The sequence below is a fragment of the Brachionichthys hirsutus genome, chromosome 15 (genome assembly GCF_040956055.1).
Source record: "Brachionichthys hirsutus isolate HB-005 chromosome 15, CSIRO-AGI_Bhir_v1, whole genome shotgun sequence".
Lineage (NCBI taxonomy): Eukaryota > Metazoa > Chordata > Actinopteri > Lophiiformes > Brachionichthyidae > Brachionichthys > Brachionichthys hirsutus.
Window position 1 is genome coordinate 7,707,389 of NC_090911.1, and position 19,584 is coordinate 7,726,972.

The 19,584-nt window shown below is 43.8% G+C and overlaps 1 protein-coding gene across 1 annotated transcript in view; it reads left to right on the forward strand.

Annotated features, from left to right (window-relative positions):
• Positions 1–3,082: 3,082 nt before the first annotated feature.
• The window catches only part of LOC137904656 (tubulin beta-2A chain-like), a 32,607-nt gene continuing 16,105 nt past the window's right edge, over positions 3,083–19,584 (forward strand). Inside the window, exons 1-4 of the mRNA XM_068748858.1 lie at positions 3,083–3,529; positions 8,584–8,687; positions 8,800–8,954; positions 18,726–18,894. Coding sequence (XP_068604959.1) covers positions 3,086–3,529; positions 8,584–8,687; positions 8,800–8,954; positions 18,726–18,894 — 872 coding nt within the window. The 5' untranslated portion in view covers positions 3,083–3,085. The remainder of the gene's footprint in view (positions 3,530–8,583; positions 8,688–8,799; positions 8,955–18,725; positions 18,895–19,584) is intronic.

Sequence of the window (19,584 nt, forward strand, 5' to 3'; positions counted from 1 at the left end):
TTCAAGGACCGTTGGCAGTTCTATCGCTAGCACATTCAAAACAAAGGTTCAAAAGCAAAAAAAAAAAAATTGCTTTTGAATCTTATCTGAGTAATTCTGGTTGAAAATACTCAATCATCTCATTTTATTTCAAGGGTTCAAGCTTATTCTGCAGTGATTTCGAGCTCAATGTTAAGAATGCAGTGCAGTAATAATAGTACAGTACAGACAGTACAGTATGTTTGTGATTGTACACACTATCAATACACAGAATTGAATTGATTGTTTTCCCTCTCTGTCAACGGTGATAATAACCCCAAGTAATATAAAGCACACAACTTCTGAACTTTGGCACCAAATTGCACTCGAACAACATGATTACATTGTTCACCTGAAAAGTTGTGGCCTTGTGTTTTATTCATCAAGATACTTTATATATATATTCTGAAACTTTGACGTGTTTATTGCCAATACGCGAACGGTTATTGCAAATCAGAAAAGTAGACCGACACATATTCACATCAGAATGTTCCCAGAGTGTTCACTGCTGAGCACGCAGGCACACCTCTTGATTCAAATTCTGTTTTACAACTTATGTGTAACAGCCGGTTTATAGAACACACACACACATACACACACACACACACACACGCATGCACAAAGTCATTGACTTACAGCAATGCCACAGGGTGAGTCCAGGACACACCTGAATTACAGTTGCCAGGGAGGATAACAAGCAGGTTTCAATGATAACAAACAGTGAGGTAGTATGACGGTACAACGGTCAATTGGTTTCTGTTGGCACACAACCATGTGATAAATTCTGCACACACTGTAAAAGAAAGCATTGCCTTGGTTTCCTGAGCAGTGCACATAAATTCAATCTGGTCATTCATGCTTTTTTATTGCTATACCTCCCAGAGAGCAGAGCAGCTGGCACAAGAAGGAAGGCCATTTATTTCACAGACATTTATGTTTCATTAATTATCGGCTGCACAACAGTCTGAAAACTTAACCATTTGCATCTGGCGCCATCATTTTGCACAAATCCTATTATTATTTCATTTGTGAGAATTGTAAATGTCATTTATATAATTAGAACAGCTACATCTCACAACATCCATCATTTAAAAAATAAATAAAGACAACATCTTTGCAAATCAAGAAAACATTTGAGATTGTTTTTTTACATGCTTGTTGCTGCATTGAGTTTAGCACTTCAAAAGAAAATAAATAAAAAGCAATGCTGTTTCTCCGGTGAACCTGCAGGGGTCGTCAGTGTGTGTAAAAAAAACCACTATCAGGGCCATTCAGGGAGGGACCCTCAGTTCTTTTCTTCTGGCAGCTGCAGGATCTGTCAAACTTGCTGTTCATGCAATGTTTTCCAAAAAGCTGAGTGTTTATCTACGTCGGATGTAATAAGATGATGTCGGCTCCCTCAATTTAGATTGCGTTTTTTTCTTTCCACATTTTGTAAAAAGCAAAAACCAAAAAAAAACCCCCAAAAAACATTAATTTAATAAACAAGCCGATCTAATACAATTATTTAACGTAAAAAATAAATTCTGCATAATTCAAGTCCGGGAACCAACAAAAAAACAAAAATAGCATGCACTGGCACATTTAGGCCAGGAGGGGGAAGCATTGCCAATATTTTGTAGATGAAGCAGCATTTTTTACGATCCTTCATATTTATGCTGTGTAAAAATTAAACATGAGAATTTTTTAACTGAATACTTTTCAGTCGCGAAAAGAGAGTTTTATACTGATTGCATTGATTGATTATTAAAATGAGAAGCGTGTCGTGCAAATGTGGAGTTTTGCTATAAAGAGTTAAACCATGCGCTAACTGATCCTAATTTAGAAAGGATTTAGAAGCTGAGGCTTTATTAATGGGTAAAAAAGACTGTATTTATTGCTTTATTATTTATTTATGCTTCACCAAGCAACAAGCATTGCTAAAGATTTGGGGATTGTGAGAACTCATTTTGCTGGAGTTTACTATCCTCCAGCATAACCCGCTTTAGTTCTTCAATTTAAAAGCCTTTCGTTTAACCACTTTTTCATGGATACAACGGAAGATTACCTCGGACAAAGGTAGTTATTAACGAATTGATATCAACCACTGAGCACTAGATTGAGTATTATTAGTAGAAGAACCATTTATTCCTACTATTGGCAAGAAACTGATTAACCAGATATGATATAAAAAAAAAAGAAAAAGAAAAATGCACCGCAAAGTTTTCTATGCCTGTCTTTGGATGTCTTTACCACAATTATTATTTTATACACGTTTTAATATCTGTATGGAACCCCCCCGCATCGCTTTTATTTATTTATTATATATTATTTATTATTCTCAGGTCAAAATACCCAACAGGAATTAGAACCTGCATTAATGGACACAAACACTTTCTCCAGCTTCACTGTCTGGAATTCAACTCAAAATGTCATTTTACTGAAATTCTTCAACCAAAAACATCCGTTAATCAGATTTTATTTAGATCAACCCTTCATTTTCCAAAGAACTATTATTAGACGTAAAACGTTAAATCCACGTGAACTAAAAACTGAACGTGGTGAAATGTGCGCGTTCATTTTGCGCTCCATCGCTACGTTTCATTTGCATAAAAAAAGCACAACAATAAGGACTCTCAGGTTGTAGGTTCGCCATGTTGGTGTGTGTGCAGCTGTTCGATTCTCCTCGGTGAACGCGAATCCTTCCTGAGAAGGTGTGTCTAGTCTACCTGTGGAAGGGAAGGTCACCTGACCGACACCGACAGGCGGGCGCGTATCGATGAGTAGTTTTTATAGGATACAGATTTGTGATCGCCAAATTAAAATAAAATAAAAATAAAAAAAAGAAATAAAAAAATAATAATCAGCATTTAATATCGGCGCTCACGTTCGCTTTCAGTGGCGCGCTGGCTTTGTCGAATAGATAAAGAGGCGCGTCTGAACTCTCCTCCCGTGATTGAGTGCGCGCGGCTTTCACGGAGCGGAGCGGAGCGGAGCGGAGGCGACTGTGACGCATTGTGGAGTCGACAGGGGGGTCAGTCGGCAGCGCTGCAAACCGGCTTCGCCACACGACGGAGGCAAAACAGCGATGGCCGTTGAGCAGTTCGACGTTGAGAGCCATCAACCGGAAAACGGCTTCGTGTCCCCCGAAAGCACGACGACGCCGGGGGGGCTGCTGGCGCGCACCGACAACTCGGTGCTTCCGTTTCTCGGGGGGTTTGGGAAGTACCAGAAACAGCTGATCGTGTTGACGTGGATCCCCGCGCTGTTCATCGGGTTCAGCCAGTACTCGGATAATTTCCTCCTGGCCCAGCCGAACAACACATGCGTCCAGCCTCTGGCGTGGAACGACTCCAATCAGACTGGGGGGTTCTCCTCGCTGGAGAGTCCCAGACGCGTCACGGCGGCGCCGGCTCATACGCGCGCCGATGGAAGCCGCGGCGCCCGCAACGCCACGGACAACACGCAGTGTGGGTGCAATGAGTGGAGCTTCGAGATGCACACGGGACTCGTGCAGAACGTTGTGACCAAGGTAAGCGCAACGCAGCGCGCACGGCATTTACCCGGATCGCGTCGTGAGGCGAGCTTCTTTATTGCGGTCTCCATTATGAGGCGTGCATTTCTCTACACCACCGGAGTGATTTCTGCGTATCGATCCGCACAGCCCACAATAGCGGGCTGCTATTGGACAGGAAGCCGGGTGCGAGGGTCTGCATGGTGCCGTTTGGCACCGTGGGGCCGGCTTGGCTGGAGTAAACGACGTGATCGAGGCGTGGGGCTGGCTATTTGGGGCAAAGGTCATCGCTGCACGCGCTGGAATAACACAGCTCCATCCTTGGCCAAACACTAGCTGCCCCCCCCCCCCCCCATACCTGCCCTAAACCAACACCAATGATGCTGCATGCTCGTCTAGTTCTGTGTGTGTGTGTGTGTGTGTGTGTGTGTGTGTGTGTGTGTGACGTGACATCTCTTGCTCCTTCTCCTCCTCATCATGTTGAAGTATTCTTATCTGCACATGGCAGGCAGAGAAGCGTTGCAGGCCTGCAGCAGCTATCGTGGATGATCTGCTGACTGTATAGCAGGAAGCCCCCCCCCCCCCCAGCAGACGGTCGGCGTTCATTTCTTTAATGTGGAAACGCTCTGATGGCATCGCAACTAATTGCGTTTTAAATCCGCGGCATCTTCACCACCCACAATCAAAAGGCTTATCCAGAGAGGGTGAGATCTGGAACCAGGCTTCTCCGAGCGTCGCTCGGCTGCAGGAAGTTCGTCGTGGCTTCCACTAAGCTCGCAGCAGCCCAACAGCTTATCCATGATCACTTCTCAATTTACATCGGGCAAATCAAGGGCAGCTGTAACTTGCATGTCGGCCGTTCGCCCCCGTTTGCTGTCTGTGTGGGGGTCATTTGGGGGTAGATGCAGATGGCAGAAGAGAACACATGCTATGGGATGAATTCATTCACAATGAGCTCATTATGATGGATCAATCGGGCACATTTGCCTGACTAAAAAAAAAAAAAAAAAACACAAAGTCCTCCCGTGGGTTAAACGACAGCAATAAGATTCTGGTTTAAAGGCTTTGGTAGAGTATTAAAACGCTGCCGGCCCCCGCCTCACGCTGCCTCTGTAGCCTGCAGATGCTAGTATTTATGTTTCCCTTTGCACGCATACGGAGAATGTCATGTTGACGCCGTCTGCATATCAGTGAGGGTAACAGGCCTGAGCAGTTTGTAAGAATGTCCCTGGCTTCCCGACTCGTACAGTCCACATTCTGACAAGGTCAACGCCCGGGGCGGGGCGGGGCGGGGGGGGGGGGATTAAATCAGATGGTCTTGCACAGGAATCCAGAAAATGGAGCAGAATTGATTCACCAGCTTCCTCACACTTTGAAGCCCCCCCCCCCCCCCACACACACATACACTGGGATGTGACAGTCCCAAGGAATGTGATTACTCTGCATTTCTCCCGGTGTTCGTATTGCACATGACTGGGCTCACCTGTCTGTGGCAATTTTGATCCATCCCTTTTTAAAGGACAGAGCATAGTGAGGGGGGGGGGGGGGGATGTGGCAGCGGTTTTGTGTAATCGTATATGGCTGCTGACACCTTCATCACACATGGAATGAACGTGCAAGAAGGGAGTTCATTTCTTCCCTCTCTTTGTCTCAGGCTCAGAAAGAAGGCTGAAAGGTGGCGAAGGAGCCAACGTGGTTAATGTGGAGAGCCATTCTAATCGAGTCTAAGCTTTCCTCAGGGTCCGACTTCCCCGACCTTTAGAAATGATAATGCATCATTAGCGTCTCTCTGCAGCAAAGCCTGTACGCAGTTGAAATAGCGGCCTGAGAAGCTCCACAGTGGAAACATTCACCTCTTCTCTCTGCTCGCTGTAGAAATGTGGCTCTCGTTTATTGATCAGAGGTGCCGCATGTGGGCATTGATGATGACCGCGATCTAAAAGTGAAATATAACCGATTGATGCAAAGTTGTGGCGGCGTCCGGTGCTCAATCGAAGTTACTTTCCACTGAAATTATGAAGGTTTAAACCGTGCGATGGAAACGGTCTGAAAAAAGTTCCAACAGTCGGACTGAATGACTTCCGATTGCTTCCTTTGCCCTGCCAACAGCTAAGAAAAAAAAGTTTTTAATTCAAAAAGGAGCAACGTCAGCAGTATTTCAGCTGCTATCACTTCCATTTTTGTGTTATTTTTCTGAGATTACAGGCTGGCGTTGCCCGAAAGTGACGAGGAGAATAAAGTATGTTGTCAAAAAGCACTTTAGCAGGAACACCCAGACGCCGTGTGACTGTGCTGGAGGGTGTACGCCCAGAGTTCTGAAAGGTGATACTGGAGTAGAAAGAACACCCACGCAGGCCTCTCTGTGTCCCTTCGTACTGTTTACCCAGCTGGCTTCCTCCACAGAGCCCAGATCAGTGTGGGACACTTTGAAACCGGCTCCGCTGTGCATAGGCGATGACCCCGGCGCAGATATCCAGTCGGCGGGCGCACACAGTGACGCTCAAAGATGCTTGTGACCTAAAGATAAAACCCTGTGGAGGCTTTGCGTGTGTGTGTGCTTTTCTTCTGATAAGGGGGCTGGTTTGCCATGGGGAGGGGTGAACATTATGGGATCTATGAGTCTCAGCAGAAGTTTACTATGTGATGGAATTCCAGTTGTCGGGCTGCTGATCAGTAACACGACGGATCGCTTTGACTTTTGCTTTTGTCGCTTCCTCACTGGTCATTTCGTTGGTTATGGATGCTGCAACTATGTGACGGTTATTTATTTAAACCGTGCGCTCGCAGAGACAATGTAAACATGTAACGCGGGCCAGACTGCGATGGGCAACAGTCGGTCGTTCCCACAATCCATCACCGCCTTAAATGATTTCCACCCTTCGATGAGGCAGCGATGCTCAAACTTCCACTTGGAATCCGAGGGAGTCTGATAATCGGGGTCTGTTGCTGGGCAGTAACTATGCAGCAGTCTCTCTCTGGGTTTTCTGCCATCTTCAAATCAACACCCCCCCGACCCCCCCTCTTTGTCCCCAGTTATCTTTTCCCATACTTGTCTTTGTTCTTTGCATTTCTCTCTGTCTCTTTGAGTGCAGCGTTTCTGCATCGCATGATCTATAGTCTTTCCTCCTTCCCTGCCCCCCTTCCTTGGAGCACCCAACCCCACCCACCCCTCCCTCTAGTCTAGTTCAACCAGACGTACAATACCGTGCAGCTGGAGTTTAGAGCACCTCCACCAGAGCTCATGATGGCCCAGGCATTGGAGAGAGGTCGGCAGGCAGCCTGCCGGAGTTGAACTGATTTGCTTCTGGCCCCACATTGTTTAGTATTTTCTGTAAACGAATCTAAACCCGTCTCTGCCCTCTTTTAATTACTACCCAAATGAGCAAGACAATGACGAGGCTGCGACTGAGAGCAATAACAGGGCTATTGCAGACAGGCTGTCGATTTGTCTGAATGTCATTTTCCTGTGTTGCCTGGACTACCTTGCTCTATATCTGAAAGCCATTCGCTATTTTCTTCCCCCCACGTGTACACGAAGCAGCATCGATGCCCCGTTACTGATCGTTTATGAGCTTGTTCAATTGGTTAATGGCGAAGGCAAAATTAGTGTTTTGGAAGTGGGTCGCATTAATGACGCTGGGGCCGTGGAACTCTGCCATGGCTTTTTGTTGCTAACACATTTCTACAGCGCTTGGCATTTCTTAAACGATATTGCCACCGTCATGCTCGGTGTGATGTGAGTCACCACGTCCCTGCATAACTGCAAGCTCAGAGTTTCATTTCAGTTTATTTTTACGCGCTGCATTGGTCAGGTTCCCGGTGAGGGCAGCTTCAGTTCTTCAGCTGCTCATGCAGCGATTGTGCAACCGGAACTTGTTTGCCTCCCCTTGTACCTTCCTCTGCTCGCGTCGATACTGAAGCCACGAATGAGCGGCGTGCCTTGATCCACGACATGTGACGACTGGCAGGGGTTTAGAGAGAGTGGAGCGTGTCAGAGAAAAATGTAATTAGCCACACTATATATTTTTCAACACCAGCAAAGGTGCTGCATATTATATACAGCTTTCCCGCATTTTTTAGTGTGACTTAATGATGCAAAATCATGTATTTGCTCAGATGATAATGATGATGATCGAACTCGATGCTGACCATTCTGCCACATGCTCTAGTCTACGGCTGCCACGCCTCCGTCTGTTCCTTCCTACTGCTCGTGGCTGCTAGAAAGCTGCAGGGAGCAAGGAAAGGCCCACCAATATCCTCCCCCTATCTGAAATTCATCTCCTGTTCCTCTCGATGAGCCCAGTCAGGGAGTTGCCCCTCAGACAGAAAGGTTTGGACAGATTTTTCTAGGTATCCAATTTCCTTCTGCAAGCAGTTTGCATGCATAAGGAGCAGACAGTTGCCGCTGTGTCCCCTCCTGCTGAAAACAATGCATAAAAAACATGCATGGAATGCTTGATTCATGCTTGCTTCATGCTTGATTCATGCTTGATTCATGCAAAAGCTGCCAAGCTGCGGTGTTTGCACTCAAGGGCTCCATCTGCTATGGGGGTGGAGAGTTTCAAGGTCGAACACAAAGAGAAGTTGACTGATACTGTTTGACCCAGAGCAGTGGGGGGGGGGGGGGGATAAGTAGTGCATAAATAGATAATTGTATATCCTTGATCTTTCTGTTTTGCGGTGACCATGATGCATACTTGCAGAGTCCCTTTTTTTTTAAAGATCAGTTTATATTTGTACTGAAGTCGATAATAACATATTAGAGATGTATTATTTCTCAGGACAATTGAGTTCTAGTCAAAAAATATCTTAACTGTGTTTTTTGAAAAGTGATTGCAATATATTTTGTATAAACGAATACACTAAATAGGTTATCTTAGGAGGCCATCCTACTACGGACTTTAGCCCTCTCACATTTCACTGTTTATTTAGAGTGGCAATGATGCCCCACAGATGCATCAGATCCTGCAGTGAAATGGAGAGCCACGTATAAAAATGCATCCTTTCACTTTCACCATGTTGTCTAGGATTCTGAACCTTTCTCTGAACTATGTGTTTATTTGTCTCCACAGTGGAGTCTGGTGTGTGACTCGGCATGGAAAGTCCACATCGCTAAGTTTTCCCTGTTGGTGGGATCCATCTTTGGATACCTCGTGTGTGGAATCCTCGCTGACTGGTACGTTTTTAACACGATAAGTCGATCATAGTTTGTATCAGAGCCCTTTTTTTAATAGAAATTGAAAATGTGAAAAGAAAAAACAAACAACAATTCTGCTGTTTCTCCTCAGGTTTGGCCGCCACCCCGTCCTGATCATGTCAGTGTTGTTCATGCTGATGTTTGGGCTGATCGTGGCCTTCTCCGTCAACGTGCCCATGTTCAGCACCCTGCGCTTCTTTGAGGGATTCTGCCTGGCAGGGATCATCCTTTCTCTCTACCTCCTCAGTAAGTGTTTATGTCTCAACCCACAAAAAAATTTGTTTCAAGTTGTTAGCTGAGCATCGACAACGATTTGCCCCTCTATGGTATTGTTGCTACACCCATCAAGTTCTCATCATGTTGACCTAGAAACTTGCTCAAGAAATCTAGAGTATGCGTAATGCTTGCAGTAAAAGTGACACAGAAAGACGTGGACCTTTAACAATAGTTTTAATAATGGTGGCTGGAACAATATAATAATTATTATCATTATTATTACGAGAAGTATGTTCTATTTCCTGTTGATTGTCTATTTACAAAAAAAAAAAAAAAAAGGTGTCAACTTCCCAATAACAGCTGAGCATGAATGGCTCAGTCAGACCAGAGGCATAATGAGATTTGAGGTCTAATTAACATGTGTGTGTAAATGCAAAGAGTAAAGTAAAGAGTCCGACAGTCCTGAAAAACCTGCTTTCAAAAAACACAAACCGGTTGTTTTGTTAAAATGGCCAAATACTTGTATTGTGAACATGCAGACGGATCATTTGTCAGGAAACGTTCAGCATTGGAGCAAAAGATTAAAGCAGAACTGTCTGCCTTAATTCTCCTGGATCTTTCTTGGCAAACTTACAATGGAGTATCGGAGGTTCTGTTGCTTTGGGCTTCACACCTTTCCTAGCCAATCCATGTGTTTAGATATGTTTTGTATGTGTGTAGGTGCAGGCAATGCTACGGCACACATGGGAGGAATTACCATTCAAATGTTGGACCTTCAATTTCAGACAGACGTCTACATTTCTAGCCCCAAACTATTGATTTTGTCATCTCAAACCGCCGATTTGACAGATTTTTGAAGGGAGTCAGCAGTGGCTCAATCTGCGGGGACTTATCTCGTGAGCTGGAGGGTGTCCAGGGGATGAGATGAGTAGATCTGCAGCACTGTTGCTTAAGAAGCAATGCTCGGTTACTGTGCGTAGAAGACGTTACCTTGTCACGCGAACATTTGAAACCTACATTTAATAATTGCTCCTTGAAGCGGTTTAGCAAATGATCAGTTGGCATGTGAATTAATGGAAACTACAGGGTATTTGTTTTCTGTGTTTAAACGATGTTGGAATTATTTGAGCAAACATTGATATAAAAAAAACTACAATAATGTGTGGGCATTTAATTTAATTATTGATTGCATTTTAAATTAAATGCTGACCCTCTAATAGAAAGTGAATGTAAGTTAATAGGATGAACATGCGTTTTATTATGTGCTCTTTAATTAAAGCAACAATTGGTCATATTAATTTAATTTTACTACCTTACCTAGTAGAAAGTACCTTACCTGCTGTTTAACACCTTGGGTTAAACCTTGGGTGTTAAACAGCCTTGCAATCAGGTCTGACTGCATTTCACTGCCATCGTGTGTGTGTGTGACAAGTAAACTCGTCTTGACTCGACTGAATCAAAAGGCTGTTCTTTTTCCTTGATTTTTGTTCTTTGTTGATGCTAAAATAATTCAGGTAAAACAAAAGTTAATGTGTATTGACAGCCATCATTTAGATAGGCTTGAGTCTTGCTGATTTTCCATTTTTCACAGTCCCTACAGAGATTCATTGGATATCCTTCTCCGGGGGGGGGGGGGGGGTAGCTTTACCCTTTTACGGAGTCGGAAACACAGAAAGGCCTCGTTCTGGTCGCAGTGCTGTGTCATACACACTCGCGTAGTGGCTGCAGTTGTCATTATGTCCAAGTTTAATGAGCTCCTGATGAGGTTGATGTAAGTGTGTGTGTGTGTGTGTGTGTGTGTGTGCGCGCATTTAGTAAACCGAATACATTTGTCAAGATAAATTCTCTTTACTGAGCAACCATGGGCTCCTTTAACCTTGAAGTAAACTGCCTGATGTTCATTTTGACTTACCACTGGTGTATGTCTTTTCCTGAGACTCTAAATGCTCACTGCTCGTAATCAATAATGTGATAATGAAAGAGGGGGGGGGGGGGGGGTGTAGAGACTGTAGTAATGTTCTCAGAGTCAAATCATCCATGTGAATTTCTCTCTGCACAGTAAAGGTTTAAAAAAATAAAAGATAATTCTGTGGTTGTTGCGTTTGTTTCTAAAGCGCATGAAGGCGGCCACGTGATGTTGTCCTGTCCTAATAGATGGGGATGCAGAGTAAAATACAGGAAGGGAGGGAGTAAGGGTACAGGAAGGACCCCTCAGTGTCCTTGTCATTCACGTTTACTCCAATGTGTATTTTATGGCCAGGCTTTTTCATGTTCCCACCAATTAGTCTGCACCTGGGGACCAAGAAAAGAAGCATGGGACAGGGGGGGGGGGGGGGGGGGGGGGCAAAACGGTGGACGCTAAGCTGTATACAGTGGGGTCAGATCAAATTGAAATGAACCTGACATCTGCATCCGTTCACATTAGCGTGTAGTTTATGGTTCAATAATTCAATGCTTCTCAACTTGGTGGTTAGGACCCAGTAGGAGGTGGAGTCCGTATTTATCTACAGCTCTACTGCAAAAGCGTCTACGACGTAGAAAGAATATTCATCGTTTTTACCATCCTCTGAAATTCAGTGTTCATCCTGTAAACATAGTCTGAATGCACAAGACAAAAGAAAAACACTCTGAGGTAATAAAATAATAATGAATTGTTCAGATTAGGAAGCTGTAAATTGGTCAGAATCAAAACATCCACAGCACAATTTTACAATCGATACATCACTGATGAATGTGGTTTTATTGATTTATCTGGACTTTTTAGAAATATGAAAGCTTATATACATTTGATATATGGCTGTTAAACGGTTAATGCTGGAACAACTGAGCAGCAGTTGACCTTCTTCTTGGAGGCATCTGTGGTTTTATCAGCAGCAAACATTTGTTTCCAAGGTCCTATTCCCCAAAAAACAAACTGATTTTTTTTATCTCCAGAGCTTCTAATTATTGCGAGTTGGGATACAGAATCATTTCTTTCTTCCTCCTTTCTTATTGTTCTTATCCAAACATTTTTTTTTTATTCCTTTTCACAGTCTAGCAACAATCTGTAACGCTTTTCTCTATCTTTGTGCATCTTCTGTAGATTGGCAGAACGAACAATTGAACCTGTTAAACCACAATACAGCGATTGCGAAATAAATCGAGCGGTTACGAGCAAGCAGGTGCGCCGTGCTCTTTTTGAGGTCTGCGTGCCGAGCGCCTGTATCGAGAGAACTGCTTCAAGAATCTCACTCAGTGATGGATAATGGAGAGAATCAATATTTTTATTTATTTATTTATCATTAAATGTGTTTGCAATCAAAAAGTGCGACACCAGATATTCTGCCCTCCTGATGCTCTGTCGTGTGATATTGCAGCATTAGGGTTGCTTTGTTTGACAATGCCCAGAAAGGTGAAGCCAAATCCCTCTGCTGCCTGTGTGTGTACTGATTTTACTCTAATCCCCTTTACTCTTATAGTGTGTGTGTGTGAGTGAGTAATTGGGTCCTTGCTGATGGTTTTTTTGACGCCTTGTCCACCATATTACAGCTCATAAGGCTACCATTCGAGGCGCCACCTGCTTCGTCAGGTGCGATAAGCACCCTCACGAAGACTCCCACACTGCTGGGCTTGGCGTCTTCCTTCAACATGTAGTCCCAAGTGAACCCCCCCCCCCCCCCCCCCCACACACACACACACACACAGATTACCCAATGAGTGCACGGTGCTCTGCGTGAGCCGTGGCCGCCCAGCTGCACGCGGACAGCAGAAGAGCTGACTGCAAGACCCCGTGGTGCCAACAGCTCAGCATCATCATGCTGGTCACTTACAGTAAACCCTACACACATACACACACACACACACACACACACATTTAAGACAAACTGCACTTAAGCTGCTTGCTGAGTCATCAAAGTACATTTGCTTGGTGTTTGTGGTACAATTTTATGCAGCTTGAGATGAGCTGATTATACGATGCATGGTTATCTATGTGGGCTCTAATTTGTATACACTAAACATTAATACAAAATCACTGTTATTCCCCAAAATGTGTATTTATGATACATAGCAGTTCAGCATTTTCATTTCAGTGAAAAAACGATAAGTGTTTAACAATATCAGAGTAGAATTGTGGATTAAAGGGAGTTTTTATTTTAAAGTATATATACATTATTTAAGTATGCACAAGTTGTTTTTTGGTGTGTTTCTTTTATCTCACACCTTCAACTTTCTGAAAGCAGCTGTATTTTCCAGTTCCCTGTATGATTGCCATGCAGCACAAAGCAAATGTCTCAACACTTATATTTGGAGAAGTGTCTGGCTCACTTTCTTTTTCTGAGTCAGCGGCGTGACAGGCCTGTGCATGCCATGGGTGTGTGAGGAAGACATGCATAAAGGGAAGCAGTCAGAGGACAGACGAACCACATGATTCTAGCACAGTCTGGGCTCGTGCATCATAAGGCGCTTTGTGACTTCTCTGTCAGTGACCTCTGACTTGGATTGTCATGACTGCTCCGTATGTGGTGGTGATGCAGAGTCTGATCGAATGGCGGATAAAATGTTTAGCAAGATTTTTGCCCCATAATTACAGACTCTGGGGATGCCTTTGTTTCGTGTTCATTCAGGATTTTGGCTGCATAAATATAGTAACGATTGCAAAGGCACACACGATATTGAATAGCGCTGATTAGATTAGATTAGATTAAAATTTGGCAAATCAAAATGAGTGTGGAAAAACCTCACGTTTTGTCTGTGTCACTGCCTGTATTAAAAATAACAAGCTTGTGTTAATATTTTATATAGTTAATATGTCCAATTATAGTTAATGGAAACTTGTCATGTCTGGAAGATATAGATGGAAGAGAAATGAGAGTCAAATGGAAAGAGTAGTTATGAGAGAAAATGCGAAGTGGTTGTTAGATCCATCCCATTTCAGGCATTTGGCATTTTAAAATGATTATTTAATACTCAAATGCTAAGAGAGGAATTCCAAAATGTTAGAATGTCGTCACAGAAGAGAAGAATGTTGGTAGGGGTTAGAGTTTGCGGTATTCACAGCTACCCAGTCTGCACTTAACAGATCATACCTCGATTGTAATCCCTAGACTTTTGTTGCTGATCAATTACAGGCGAAGTGCCAGTAGTGGAACTGGAGCCTCCAAACTACTTTGTGGGTCTGACCAAGGCTCTTAACACCGACTCCTTATGGATTATGGTTACGGAAGATCATGGCCAAAATGGGTTGTGTCACGCCTTGTTTGCTTTTGGTACAACGGCTCACCATTTTAAAACCTCGCCCCGAACCGCCACATTTTACCTTTGTTTTGTTTTTTTGTTAAGGATGAACTCATCATAGAGCTGCTGCACCGTCGCTGTTTAAATCGGATCAGAAGCAGACATGTGGATGACGAGAGATTGTTTCTTACACATCTCGGATCTTTTCTCAGTGTCTTTCATGCTGAAATTATTAATCACGGTAATAGCTTTCTGTCGTATTAAAGTTTAATATTCATTATCTTTCACTGGGAATGCATTCATTTTGCTTTTTTTTTTTTTTTTTTTTTAAAAAAACACTTCTGATCTTCAATCTAATACTTGCAGGTCACTGTTCACTACTCAATAGTCCAATTTAAAGAAAAAACAATGTAGTGTAGTGGATGTAGTTTAGTAGATGTAGTGGTGTCAATGTACTTTATTTTTACTTTAAAAATGGAATACTCTGTCCATTGGATGAATCCTGACGTTGTGGCCATCCCGATGACATTTATGTTGCATGATCCAAAGTAGTTGTGTCAATAAGGAAACGTCTCAGCTGACGCGCCCGTTCAGACTGTACTGATAGAGCGGTTGGTGTTTGCTGTCACTCCTTTTGTACATGTACTGGACAAGTATGGGTAGGTATTAAGTACACACTTAAATATAGAAGGGCACATTTTACAAAGATGAAAAGGTGTTCCTGATCCTCACGTTCTCTTATCGACTTTAAACTGGTTGCTAGTTGCTGCTTTTTTTAAATCTTCTAGTCATGAGTTACACACAGAGAACACCATCACGTCAGGATGTTATCGGTGGCGCAGTGGGTAGCGCTGTTGCCTCACAGCAAGAAGGTTCCTGTTTTGATTCCTTTCTGTGTGGAGATTGTATGTTCTCCCCATGTCTGTGTGTGTGTGTGTGTGTGTGTGGGGGGGGGGTCTCTGGGTTCTCCGCTTCCTTCCCACCTCCAAAAACATGCAGTTTAGGTGAATGTGTGCGTGTGTGGTTGTCTGTGTTTTTCGTGGAAATGCGATAAGGTGGCGTCTCATCCGGGGTGTACCCCGCCTCTCGTCCGTAGCAAGCTGGGAAAGGAGTCCAGCAGGCCCAATGCGGGCAAGTGGATGAATGGATGGATGAATGGATGCTTTGGAAACGCAAAATGTGATTGTGAGCGATCAGGAAAATACAACATCTGAGTGCTAATCTTCACGATGACCAACGTTCGCCTGACGGGCAGTATGCCTGATTGTCTGCTTCCTCTCCTTTCCGCTCCTGCTGGGTTTAAACCGTGTGTTTGCGTGGCATTGCTGGATATTGCTCAATCACGCCTGGCCGCAGCGGTGCATGCCATAGGTTAAGTCTTTCTGCTGAGTGTTAATAATGAGACTTTGTTTTCAGAATATCCCAAATACTCAGAATGAACACAATCTGGATTTATAAAGAGTGGCAGGTTAGGGCAGGACATTTTCCATGACGTGATCGCTGACGCATCCTCATCATTCCCTCGCAGTTCATTCCAGTCATGTTGGGGTGACGAGTTTTTCCACTCAAGAGGGTTAAAGTCTGCAGATGAGTTTGTGATGTCGGTTGCAAAGTAGACGTCCTCTCCAAACGCCATGGTTACACATTCCGCTTGTTACTGTGTCTTTCATCTGATGATGCACCTTCCCTATTTAAAAGCAGCCTGGATAGTCTGAAGGTGTTTGTACCGCTGTGGTTTGTGAGAGACATTGCATAACATAATGTCAATATATCTCGCTGCACAAATGACTGAGTGAAGTCCAGTGACTGACATGATCAGCATGGCCAACCTTTGCACTTTGCACACTTTGCTCCTTGATGGAAGAAGCAATGACTCGTCAGGATAATGAAGATGTTGTTGTCAGGAAACCTGGAACTTGCCCTCTTGTGAAAAAGCCAATTCCATCCTGTGCCGATAGCCATGTAAGTCAGGTTGGGTGGGGGGAGGGGGATACTGGAGCAGTGGGTTATTACACAACGGTCACCAAAGGATGCATTTGTATTGCATTAACAAAGATGAGAGGAAAACGTACTGTGCAATCTCCCCTTGGAGCTTTATTTGTAAGTTACTTCCCAGACAAACTGCCATTTGTTCATGCCCATATGTACAGACTCTCATCTGTGCACCATCAGTGAGACATTTTCAACAGATCAGCTCCAAAACAAATGATGCAAGCATATTACAAGCTGGACACTTGTCTTTTTTTTTTTTTAGGAGGTTGTCTCGTCATGTCCTATCATAGTATTGACTTTCTGACATATATTTTTGGGTGCTATTGGCAATCCAAAGGCTTACTTTAATACCTTTGTAATTATTCTATTGCCAATACACCTTCCAATTGTTTGCCTTGAATTATGTGTTTTAATCAAGGCAGAACACTGTTTTTCTTTCCTCCTATGTAGTCACTTTATGTAGCTGAGAGTGCACTTTAATGTCAGAAAAATCTGTGTAGTCTGTAGTAACTCCAGACAAAGACCAGGGTTCAGTGGCTACTGATCAGGGAAGTTCTGCTTGTACTCCTTGGAAGCATTCTAAAAGAAGAACCCTCTGTCAGCTAAGCTCAGATTGGGTTGGCTTCACCGCGTGTTTATTGCAGAATCTCTGGATGAAATATGTGCTGGTTGTGTTTCGAACAGTCAGGGTCTGATGTTGGACATCGGCATTTGCAGCTTTAGAGGTGAAGGAAAAAAAAGAAAAAGAGCACAGCTGAAGGATGGCAAGAGCGACACACCTGCTCTGTGGCTCCCACCTGCGACACACTCGAGCTGTGCAATCACTTCGGCTGCTGCTAAGAATAAGTCAGAATTATGCCATGAAAAAATGAATCATAGCAATACAACCGCTTTATAAAGAAGCACTAGCGTCTGATCAGCATTACGTTGCACCTAATGGATGGAATAGCAAAGACTTGGCTGTAGAATTATGACATGTGGCCATTTACAGGCCGTGACATTATCCTGTAGCTCCACAGAGTGCCTTTAGCAGTCAACAAATCTCGTTCGTCTTTAAAACAATAGACCGCCTTGATTTTCAGAAGCCTCGTGAGCGACTGGGGCACGGAGCAGAGGCTTATTTATTCATTGTCTTGTTTTGCTAAAGTCAGCAAACCCAAGCCAAAGCTTCTTTGGGGGATTATCATTCTCATTAATTGGCTATTGGCTTGATCACCGATGATGTCACTTCCACTGTGTGCAGTGTGCATCCGCATGCTCTTGAATGTGCCTATTTTTTTATATGGGCATTACCACTCCTTTTGTCACCTTTGCAATCCCCTTGTCTTCCTCTTGACCGAGTTTCATGCATGTGAGAATCAGAATAGGCGATGGTAGTTTTATGTCAGTGGAACATGGGCTGCGGCACTGTGGGAACGCTGATCCAGTGGATTGTGGAGGATTAGGGTCAACGGGAGTTCAAGGACTCGGGTCTCCTTTCCTTTTCCACACACTGCGGTGCTCATTCTGCAGCGTCATCCTCACAACACGTTAAAGAAGCACGTATGGTTATTTTATTATCTTATTTATGTAGCTTGCACTGTCGTATGCCTGTCCCACTTTCCGACAGCTCATCAGAGGATGTATATATTTTTAGTTTCTAGTCACAACGCGATGGCCTGTTCATCGCCAAAGAATTAAAATCCCATGCAGTCCACAACTGGTGAACTGTTGCTTTCCTCTCAGCAGCACATAGAAGTTTTTTTTTTCGGAGGTTGGGTGGTTCACAACCCAGCAGGGCCTGCACCCGTTGCCCTTCTCTCAGCTCATTGGCTTTGTCGTTCCAGCTGCGATAGTGTCTGTGAACAGAGAGCATTATTCATGTCCTCAGAAGTCCTAATTGAAATTCCGGTCTTTTGCACTGGAACGAAAAGCAAGGCTGCTGACACCCACTGTATTATGTGCTGGCCTTGTCATCTTGAAAGCCCCATCTAGAGACCGATGACATTCCGTGGGTGGCAGAAAAGACCAAGTAGAAAAGGAAAAAAAGTCACAAAAACGGTTGGATAGAGCGCGACAAAGGTTTTGGGCAGTGCAAGAAGGGCAGCATTACAGCGCTTTTCACTTTCTACCGTTTGGCACGAAGCCATCTTCTACACTGCAGTAACCGAAGGGCTTTGACTGTCTGTGGTTGCTGGCTGTCAATGTGCTGTGCATGCCAATGACTGGGTGAATGAATCGGTGCCATTCTGTTAGGATAGAACGGACCACAAGGAACCTCTTTCTAGTCGGTTTGCTTCCACGTTGGTCTTTCTGCTGTCCACGGACAGTAAATGCTCATCGATCACCTTTATTTGAGGTTGCAAAAACATGCTCTAGTCTAAATGTTGGGTTAAAAAGGATCAACTCCACCAAGGAGGTTATATTTTCAGTGTTTTAGTTTGTTAGTTGTGAATACATGGATTTTTTTCTTTCTTTTTTTACCAGCTGGTGTCATTTTGACAACTTGAAAAAGGGGCATTTGTTTACCCCTTTTATCACGCGTGGTCGTCTTGCATCTCTGCAGCAGCAAGTCTAACATGTGCTCCCTTCTCTTTGCCTCCTCTCTCTGCTCAGGGATTGAGCTCTGTCTACCAGGGTGGCGTTTTTCCATGACCATGGTTGCCAACTTCGTGATGTTGGGTGGCCAGCTGTTGCTGCCCGGGGTGGCGTACCTCTGTCGCGACTGGCAGGTTCTCCAAGCCGTCATCATCTGCCCCGTCCTGCTGATGCTGTCCTACATCTGGTAAACACAAGACCCGGACATCTGCTATGGTGTTGGTCCCCAGCTTTTGCCATGTTTTTCTTTTTTTTTTTTTTATTACTGTTGAATTTTAAAAAGGTGTTTTTAATTTTAAATTATGCATAAAACATTTCTGCCACTATTGCACATGGTGCCACTGGCAATACATTTCAACACATCAGATCATAAGCAGCTGGTGTTTTTTTTATAGGCAAAATAAAAACCCGGTTCAGTCAAACATTGATTTTGCAAATGAGCATTGCTTAAACAGCTTTCACCTTGGAAGACATTTATCACCATTAAATTCTCAGCTGAATTAAAATATCCTTTCGCCTTGAACCATGAAGGAATTGCCCCCAAGAAAATACGTAATTTGAAGCTAAATAAAGGATACATTTTGCTGCATCAGGCATTTTCAGGAAAAAAAAAAAAGTCAACCTATGTTTTAAATATGCCCAAAGCTCAGGTAACACATACCGTTACGACCGGCCCATTGGAACCGGTATAGCATTACAGAATGCTCCCCGCTTTCAACACTCCCAAGGACGACCAATGCCACACAGCCGCATTCCAACAAAAGATACTTTATTAAGCCTTCAGCAAAAGAAAAAGATAGCAGTAGACTTCAGGGTGGGCGTGGCCCAAAACAACAAACAAAACAACTCCTCTCCAAAACTCTCTTACCTACCCAAA